Source organism: Miscanthus floridulus, chromosome 14 (assembly GCF_019320115.1).
Source record: "Miscanthus floridulus cultivar M001 chromosome 14, ASM1932011v1, whole genome shotgun sequence".
NCBI lineage: Eukaryota > Viridiplantae > Streptophyta > Magnoliopsida > Poales > Poaceae > Miscanthus > Miscanthus floridulus.
Window position 1 is genome coordinate 97,946,733 of NC_089593.1, and position 10,206 is coordinate 97,956,938.

Below are 10,206 nucleotides of genomic sequence, written 5' to 3' on the forward strand. Positions count from 1 at the left end.
CCGTGTTTGTGGTGTGGCCGCCACCGTGTACCGGAGGGAACAAGGCCCACGGCGTTTTGGCCGGAAGCTTGATAGTGAAGACGGCGGAGAGCATCTAGGAGAGGCTTGCCGGAAGGCACGTCGGAGACCCACTTGTGCGTGGGGAAGGCCCGAGGCTATCCATGGAGTTACCCGAACGGGAGCTTGGCCCTTGTGAGGGATTCCTTGCGAGGGGCTCCAACGAGGACTAGGGGGAAGCTTGCGCGCTTCTCGATACCTCGGTAAAAATACCGGAGTTGTCGACGGGAGTTTGCATATCTCTACCTTGCTCTTTAGCTTCCGCATTTACATTGTTTACCTTACTTGTTTTGCGGCAGAGATAGCAACTCACTAGCAAAACCATAGTTGCACTTTGAGATAGTTCATCTATTGCATAGGTTTTGCTAGAGTTAGAAAAAGAGGCCATAGTTTTGAGTTGTAGTATTTAAGTTGCCTAATTCACCCCCCCTCTTAGGCGTCACGGTCCCTTCACACGATACCGTTTGGTCTAAAAAACGCACGGGCTACATACCAGCGTTGTATGCTCAAGTGTTTCGGGGACCTCATCGGGTGAACCATTGAGGCTTACATAGATGACATAGTGGTCAAGTCCAAACAGGCTGACCAGCTCATAGTAGACCTAGAGCAAACCTTCGTGGAACTTCGGGCAAATGGCATCAAACTCAACCCTGAAAAATGTGTTTTCGGGGTCCCGAGGGGTATGCTGCTTGGGTTCATCATCTCCGAGCGCGGCATCGAAGCCAACCTAGAGAAGATCTCAGCCATCAGGACGATGGGCCCGATTTAGAATCTAAAGGGAGTACTGCAAGTTATGGGGTGCCTCGCCGCGCTTAGCCGCTTTATCTCAGCCTCGATGAACGAGGCCTCCCCCTATACCGGCTTCTAAAGAAAACCTACCGATTTGCGTGGACATCCGAGGCTCAGGAGGCACTTGACAAGGTCAAGGAAATCCTGATGAAAGCCCCGAATCTAGTCCCACCGACCGATGGGAAACCACTCCTGCTTTACATTGCGGCCACCACGCAAGTGGTCAGCACCGCCCTGGTGGTAGAACGGGAAGAAGAGGGGACACGCCCTCAAGGTGCAACGTCCCATATACTTCGTTAGCGAAGTCTTGTCCGATTCCAAGACTCGCTAGTCGCTACCCCCAAATCCAGAAGCTATTATACGTCGTACTGATCTCTAGGAGGAAGTTGCGTCACTACTTCGAGTCACACCCGGTCACGGTCGTGACATCCTTCCCTCTCGGCGATGTCGTTCAAAACTAGGACGCCACAGGAAGAATCGTGAAGTGGGCACTTGAGCTGATGGATCAAGGCATTTCGTATGCCCCTCGGACGGCCATCAAGTCCCAAGCGCTGACCGATTTCGTTGCAGGATGGACCAAGATCTAGATGCCGCCAGTAGCCGTCAACCAAGAGTATTGGACGATGTACTTCGATGGATCGCTGACGAAGAAAGGCATCGGCGTGGGAATGGTCTTTGTTTCGCCCCTCGGGGTGCGCATGAGGTACATGGTTCGCAACCACTTCCCCACCTCCAACAATGTAGCTGAATAGAAGGCGCTCATCAATGGCCTATGCGTCATCGTCGAGTTGGGCATCTGATGGCTTGACGTCCGAGGCGACTCATAGCTAGTCATCGATCAAGTCACGAAGGAGTCAAGCTGCCACAGCACCAAGATGGTTGCGTGCTGCCAAGAAGTCCACCAGCTGGAGGACAAGTTTGATGGCCTCGAACTCAACGAGACGGCCGACATGCTAGCAAAAATGGCGTCCGGCCGAGAGCCGGTGTCGACGGGCGTCTTCGCCAGCGATCACTACAAGCCCTCGGTCCACTACGAGGAGCGAGAACAGACCGGTGACGGGCCGCCTGCCTTGAGCTCCGGGGCTGACCGACCATCGGCTCCTTCTGACCCCGAAGTCATGGAGCTTGACTAAGATCCAGTGGCAGAGCCCGACCCGCTAGCTGACTGGAGGACACCTTACCTCGATTACCTCCTCCGCGAGGTGCTCCCGACGGACAAAACGGAGGTCCGGCGACTCGCACGCCGCGCCAAGTTCTTCGTCATTATTGAGAGGGAGCTCTACAAGCGAAGCCATACCAAGATCCTACAGCGTTGCGTTCCCATCGAAGAAGGGAGACTACTGCTGAAGGACATCCATGGTGGGGTCTGCGGACATCAAGCCGCACCCAGAACCTCGGTCGAAAACACGTTCCGACAGGACTTCTATTGGCCAACCGCGGTGACCGAAGCCGAGCAAATTATACGCACCTGCGAAAGGTGTCAGTACGTGGTCGTGGCCTCCCGCAAACCTTCGTACGCGAGCTTGGGGTCAGCGGACACGGACCCACGGTGGTCGGCGTCGATCCCATTGGGGTAGAGGAGGAGCTCCCACTTGCGGCCGCCGACCGAGAAGGCGCTGGAGGTGACCGTGCTGCCGGTTTTGATCACTTGCTCGAGAAGCGAGTAGCCGTCCATCCGGTGCAGGTGGCTGCCGTTCGCCCGCCGCGCGACGGTGACGGAGCCGGAGACGAGACGCCGAGACAACGACGACGACATTATTGGTGATCGATCTGCTGGATGGTGGTGCTCGATCGACGATTGGAGGGAGGATGGCTGGCGTGTGAATTCCTTGGGATCGGAATTCGGAATTGTCTTTTTTTTAGGGAACTCGATCTGTCTTTGGTGCACGGAACGATTATATATATGTGTACATATATGACCGTGCTGCGTGCATACTTTATGGCTTGGTGTACAACTTGGTATTCGTATATAGCACCGAGTCCGTGTGTGCACGGTGCACACGTACGTACCAAGGAAACGTTGCCAGTTGTGAAGGTGGTCCAGCTTGCTTTCGTCTCAGGTTCGGTGCAGTGTCCATACGTCCATCGGATTATATACATACTTGTTTTTTCTAGATACAATTTTTTTTAACTATGCATGTATATCTACTAGACATAGAGTCTGTTTAGAACCGCTCAGCTCCATGTTTTTTTTTTTTAGCTTCGTTCCAAAAATTTTAGCGGAACAAAACATATAGCTTGCATTATCTATTCCAACATGTTTTGTAATCAAACTTTACAACTAGATGACACGCGCTATTCTAACTCCTATAAGTACGGTTCGTGAGTTCAGATCATGGACAGACAATAAATTAATTGTGACTCTTATCTCTAATTTATCATGAAAACGAATATGGGGTCTGATTAGTTTATGACCAAATTTTGCCCTGCCAAAGATTTAGCAAGCCAAAATTTGGGCTAGTGTTTGATTTGCTACAAAAATTTACCAACATCTCACATTTGGCTTGCCAAATCTATGGCAATTTTTTTGCCCAATTTTTGGCTGCCAAATCTTTGGCATGGCAAAATTTGGTCATAAACCAATTAGGCTCATGATCTTTTATGACGAAGGGACATACGTACTTTGAAGAGAGTGGAGAGTGAAAAATTAGAGAGAAATTTTCGCATGACACGACCTGATCCCTCTTGTGCTTCGTGCTCGTTCCAGGTCGGGACCTCGTCGGGGCGATATAGCATGGCAAGTCTTTACTTCGTGCACCTTCTGTCATGCCGTACAAAGGACGACCTTTGAAATATCTTTGTTTATTTTCTTTATCTATACTCCTCGTGAAAAAAATATTTTTGTATATAGTACTTTTAAAAAAAAATTAATAATTATCTTATAATCATTTAATAATAATTAGATTTTTTGAGAAACAAATAATAATTAGATGAGAGTATAGTACAGACAGCTTCATCTCAATCTGAACGGTTAGCGGCAGCTACGGCCCATAGGACGAGGCGATGATTGGAGCGACAACGGCAACAACAGAGCTAGTGGGACGAAGCCGGCATGACGTACGTCACGCGGACCCAGCAATCTACAGGCCCGGTCTTAAATTTTTTTTAGGAAGTCTGCTCCTAATATAGGCCCGTTCTTTGATATATGGGCTGGCCCATCTTTTCCTGCCTTGCTGGAGTCGAAATCGTCCCACCGACCTATAGTACTGTAGGATATCTCCCCGGTCATCGATCTTCTTTCTTCTCAAGAAAAAGAAAAACAAATCGTTTGTTTGCCCTTCCGACTACGTCTCCCCTGACTCGGCTTCTTTTTTCCGGCGTCGACGGCGGGGCGAGCGGCGGCGCCCTCTTCATCGTGACCTTCGCCGCGACGAGTCTCCTCCTGGTACACACCCCTCCCTCCCCTACCGCTCCCTTTCTTCCCTGCCCGCTGTGCGAAATCGAGCATCCCGAAACCCTAATCTGAGATCTGACCCAATTTACATGTATGTGCTAAACCCAATAGATTCGATCTTCTTTGCCAAAAACGAAAGAGCTACGCATGTCCTATGCTGGATCCGCCCCTTGTAGGCGTTTGCTCGTGTTGTTACAAACAATATGGCTTGCTTGCAGTTTCAGTGTCATGGTGACCTGCAATGTTTTAACAGATAACCAAGTAGTGCGCCTTGCGCCTGTGGGGAAAGGCAAAGATTTGATATGCCAGAATCGATTACCCGGTGTCCCTTATGGGTGGCCCCTGTGGTGAAAGGCAAGGGATTTGATATGTCTGTATTCCAGTAGCTAATTCTCCCAAAACATGTTCCTTTCGCTTGTTACCTGTCGGTTTCTTTCTTGATGACTGGCAATAACAATGAAAACCAAGATGCTGTGATTCGTGGTTACTTGATATGTGAAAGTTTTACCTGTTTGCTTTGGTGTGGGTAGAATTTTCATCATTCTATTTCTACCTCCAATCTCAAGAGCATGATGATTTGGACAAATCAAATATAAGGAAAGAAACAAGTGATGTAGTATGTATGAAACGACTTCTTCTTTTCGACAGCAGAGAGTACATACATATGGATTCTTTCTTTATGACTTGGCAATAACAATAAAAACCAAGATGCTGTGGTTCGTGGTTACTTGATCTGTTGAAAGTTTTACCTATTTTTTTCAACACCAGATAGTACATACATATGGATTCCATAATATCAGCACTTGTACAAATTTTGTCATTCTACCTCCCGTCTCTAGAGCATGATTATTTGGACAAATCAAATATATGGGGCAAAAAAATAAGTGATATAGTATGTCTGAAACGATTTATTTCTTCCAGACAGCTGGTAGTACGTACATATGGATTCCATAATTATCAGCACTTTGTATTGTATTATGTAATAATTTTCTACTACTCATATTGACCGGGCTCTGTTCACCATTTCTAATATATTATTGTGTTCATCTCTCTTGCAGTGGGAAGTCACCATGTCTTCATCGATGCAATCTTCATACCTCCCTGCTACCACTGAGTCCATAGCAAAGGCTCAGGAGGCCAAGGACGCTTCGGAGTCCATCCCAATCCTTTACCGTGTGCTTGAGGATCCCTCTTCATCTGCGGATGCACTGAGAGTAAAAGAGCTTGCCATTACGAATCTCACAAACTACCTCACAAAAGAGAACAGAGCTGAGGATCTCAGGAACCTTTTGACCCAGCTCAGGCCCTTTTTTGCATTGATCCCCAAGGCAAAGACTGCGAAGATTGTGCGTGGCATCATTGATGCCGTTGCCAAGATACCTGAGACATCTGAGCTTCAGATCTCACTGTGCAAGGAGATGGTTGAATGGACCCGTGTGGAGAAGCGAACCTTCCTCAGGCAGCGTGTGGAAGCAAGGCTGGCAGCCCTCCTGTTAGAGAATCAGGAGTATACTGAGGCCCTCACACTCCTTTCTGGACTCATCAAGGAAGTCAGGAGGCTGGATGACAAGTTGCTTCTTGTGGACATTGACCTCCTGGAGAGCAAGCTCCATTTCTCTCTGAGAAACCTTCCAAAAGCCAAAGCTTCTCTGACCGCTGCAAGAACTGCAGCCAATTCCATTTATGTGCCACCATCTCAGCAGGGCACTATTGATCTGCAGAGCGGAATCCTTCATGCTGAAGAGAAGGATTACAAGACTGCTTACAGCTACTTCTTCGAAGCATTTGAAGCTTTTAGTTCACTGGAAGATCCCAAGGCCATCTTCAGCTTGAAGTACATGCTTCTGTGCAAGATAATGGTAAACCAAGCTGATGATGTTGCAGGAATCATCTCATCAAAGGCTGGCCTGAAGTATCTGGGTCCTGATGTTGATGCTATGAAATCTGTGGCAGATGCCTACTCCAAAAGGTCTCTGAAGTACTTCGAAACTGCTCTCCGTGATTACAAAGCTCAGCTGGAAGAAGATCCTATTGTCCACAGGCACCTTTCTTCACTGTATGATACTCTCTTGGAGCAGAACCTCTGCAGGTTGATTGAGCCCTACTCAAGGGTGGAGATTGCCCACATTGCAGAGATGATTGAGCTGCCAATCAACCATGTTGAGAAGAAGCTTTCCCATATGATCCTTGACAAGAAATTCGCAGGGACACTAGATCAAGGTGCTGGCTGCCTCATCATCTTCGAGGACAGTAAGACTGAGGAGATCTTCCCTGCCACGCTTGAAACGATCACGAATGTCGGGAAGGTTGTGGACAGCCTGTACATGAGATCGGCCAAGATCATGGCCTGAAAGATGCAGTGGAAGGCCTAGGTGTTGTCAATTTCTTTTCACGGTCTACTGTCAGTTCAGTTGACCATACTTTAGCTCTCCAAGTGTCATCTTATTCTGGAAATGTTTTTTTCTTTTTCTTTTTCGGGTGGCGGACTGTTTGGGTTACAGTTAGCCATGTTGCTCATGGATACTCTTGTTTCGGGATGATGGAAGTATACTGTTTAACGCTATTTTATTTTTCCTACTTTATGTTATTTCCAGTGGCGTGAAAATCCAGGTTAGCTACGTCTGCACCTGTTGTGAACAGGTGACACGTTAGACATTTGTTAGATGTCGTATAATCACTGTTTGTCTAAATGGTTGTTTAGCTTGTTTATACACCGTTTAAATGCTACATGATAGTACACCATTTCTGTTTAACTGGCCATATGAATTTTTGTATCGCTCTTTCTTGCATATATGTCAGCGACGAAACGAATGCCTCTTTCTTGCATAGTTGCATTTGTCAATGGGGCGAAACGTATGCGGAAGAAAGCAGTTGATGTAACAATTCATGCAAGGATATGGGGTAGTATTTGGCATCAAATTGCATACTTTCTGTAAAAATGAACTTTTGATTGGTAAATCAAATGTCCTCGTTGTTGTGTGCTGACAAAAGTGGAGTAATAAGATCTTTTTTTCAGGAGATTCAGGTTTTTCAAACAAAAGTTACATATGATTTAACACAGCTCGCAGGGATGTAGCAGTAACATAGGTAATAAGATCTTTATTTCAGGAGATGCAGGTTTACCAAACAGAACTTACATATGATTGACAGTTCTCAGGGAAGTAGCAGTAACATAAGCACTTATTAAATATAACAACCCTGTTCGTTGATGCTTAAATTTGACTTATGCTGATGCTTATGCTGAAATGTTGTGAAGAAAACACTGTTCTATGGCTGAAAAGTAGTTCTGAATAAGCTCAAGTGAACAGGGCGAACATCTCCGGAGCAACTGCCATACAAGCTCTTTTAACTCTAAATAATGGTAGTTACTAAGCTTCATTAACTCAACCGCAAGTAGTTTTCCTCACTCAGTAGTAGAACTCTATCATTGTTGCTGCTTCCTCACCCTTCACCGGTTGTACCTTCAAGTTGGATAGCTTAGAACCCAGAAATACACTGGTTATTTACAAACATAGGTGCAGAACATCTCATTTGCAAGAGAACATGCAACATTATACTGGTTCGCTGGTTAAGGAATCTCAGGGATATAGCTCAAGGTACTGCTAGGAGGAGCTCATCAGGAGTAGAGCACAGCTCTATGCTACAGGTAAGTGCTGCTGGTTGAAGCCTTGGTTTAGAGTTCTTTGTATGGCCCTGATAGTGTTTGGAGTTGTCCTGCAGCAGCCCCCGATAAGCACAGCCCCATCTTTGCACCATTCATTTACATAAGAAACAAAATCACCATCTGATACACCAGTGGATTCCTGCACAGAATATGAAGCTTCCAGAGCTTAGACCATCTCAAGCTTATCATCACATACTATATTTAATTTCGAAATTCTAAAGGACGGCTTGTATTTAACAAGGACAAGGGCTGAAGAGGATAATATAAAAATGCACATTGTTGGCTATGCATATGTATTCATTCAGAGGAAAAACAAAATAAGAGAACACATCTCCCCTTTATCATGCTTCCACACATGCAAGACTGAATAGCCATGTTGTTCGTGGAAAAAGGAAGAGACCACAATAAGCTCTAGCTGTACAATTCCTAGCACCTAGGGAAGTACATTGCATGAATTTATGTTTTTACATTTGGTGGTTTCAGAACCCCAAATCACATGCACAATATGAAAGAGATAAAACTAAATATTACCTTGTTTTTTCATGTTCTGAAGAAGACAGCTGCTATATATGATTATATGAATAAGCTTAAGTTTGCTCAATGAACTTACCACCCACTCCTTTTTTTCACCATCATATCTTTCACCACTGTTGGGATATATCAGAATAGGCTTGTCCGTGACCTGTGGTAACGCAACAAAGTTAGTCAGATAAAACAGAGCTGCAGCCTCCACAACACAGTGATTTGTGCCAAGGGAAAACAAGAATGAAAATCATGATATATGCACTACGCAGGGATAAGAGGATCATCCATTTGTAAATGAGGGGCAAAAAATGTGGCGAGTACTGTGCAAAATGTGGTGGATACTGGGGATACCTTTCTAATGGAGAGTATCAGTCCATGAATAAATCTTGGAGGTGTGCAATTTATCCCGACCGCACCCACCTTTGCACACTTGTCAGCAATAGTAGCGCATTCAATTAACGAGTCACCACTCACAATATGCACTCCATCTTTTGAGTTGAAGGAAAGCCATGCAGGGATATTGATGTTACATTCCTCAAGGAGTTCAACATATGCCTACAAGACAAAGTAGCCAACGATCAAAGACTATTTCATAAAGAATGGGTAGAAATGCAAGGCAAAAGATTCAGATCATGAAGTAGTTGACCTGAGCTTCCAGTTTGTTGGGGATCGTTTCAAAAGCAATCAAATCAGGGCCTGCTTCAGCAAGAACCTGAAGCCTCCGCCGATGAAAATCTTTCAGGAACTCTTTTGTACCAGCTTCACCATAATCCCCACTATTTACAGCGAAACAAAAGTGAGTGTCTGGCATAAGTATGTGAAAACATAATCTGTGTCATTAAGTAGTTATAAATACCTGTACTCAGAGCCATCAGCAAGATAAGCCCCATAACTCCCTATAGATGCTGCAACCAGAATAGGATGCTGTATAGGAATGGATTTCTCTAAACAGACCGGGTAGTTATTAGCTGGAGAGCTGCTAACTATTAGTTTCATTAGTAGGTTTGGAGTTGCTAATAGGTACTAATAATTTATATACAACTTCAACTCACTATCCAACCACCACTACCGGATACAGGAGCTTTGCCGAGTGCCAGCCCCAAAAACACTCGGCAAAGCGTTACACTCGGCGTAGGTTTTAGCAGCAAAGACTGTTTTACCGAGTGTCAATCGTCGGGCACTCGGCAAAGACTATGCTGAGTCCCTAAAAAACACTCGACAAATATTTTTCGGGAAAAAAAATAAGTCGCCGACAGCACCACCACACCGCCGCCGCCGCCACCACCACCACAGCCACCGGCCACCACCACCAAAGCCGCCGCCGCCGCCACCACGCGCCCGCCGGGGAAGAAGAAGGGGGAGGGGAGGGGCGCCCGCTGGATCCACCGCCGCCGAGGCCTCACCCGCACCTGCACCACTGGATCCGCCGCCACTGAGGCCGCACCCACATGGAGAGCAGAGATGGAGAGGGACCGTCGAGCCCGCTTGCTCCGCTCAGGCCCCACCACCGCCGCCGGCCTTCCAGGGCATGCCATAGCCGGATCCAGCTCCTCCGAGCGCCACCGCCGCCGGGGGAGGCCTCCCTGAGCGCCATTGTAGCCGGATCCAGCTCCTCCGCGCACCCCGCTGCTGGATCCGGCTCCTCCGCTCACCCCGCCACCGGATCCAGCTGGCGCACCGCTGCATGAGGAAGAGAGGGGCGCGCCGTTGCATGAGGAAGAAGGGGGTGTGCCGCCGCATGGGGGAGAGGGAGGGGCTGCGCTAGGGCCGCATGGGG

General features: G+C 47.1%; 1 protein-coding gene and 1 pseudogene across 1 annotated transcript; one reads left to right on the forward strand and one right to left on the reverse strand.

The window, feature by feature from the left end:
- The first annotated feature begins 4,100 nt into the window (after window positions 1–4,100).
- Window positions 4,101–6,895, forward strand: LOC136502622 (26S proteasome non-ATPase regulatory subunit 11 homolog). The gene is made up of 2 exons (XM_066497877.1): window positions 4,101–4,231; window positions 5,299–6,895. Exon 2 carries the CDS (start codon window positions 5,311–5,313, stop codon window positions 6,589–6,591), a length of 1,281 nt encoding a protein of 426 aa, XP_066353974.1. The 5' UTR covers window positions 4,101–4,231; window positions 5,299–5,310; the 3' UTR covers window positions 6,592–6,895.
- Window positions 6,896–7,420: 525 nt separating this feature from the next.
- On the reverse strand, window positions 7,421–9,964 carry LOC136504096 (homocysteine S-methyltransferase 3-like; annotated as a pseudogene).
- Window positions 9,965–10,206: the final 242 nt, after the last annotated feature.

Excerpts from the sequence above, each read along its gene's own strand:
- LOC136502622 (XM_066497877.1), top strand. The coding sequence starts at position 5,311 with ATGTCTTCATCGATGCAATCTTCATACCTCCCTGCTACCACTGAGTCC.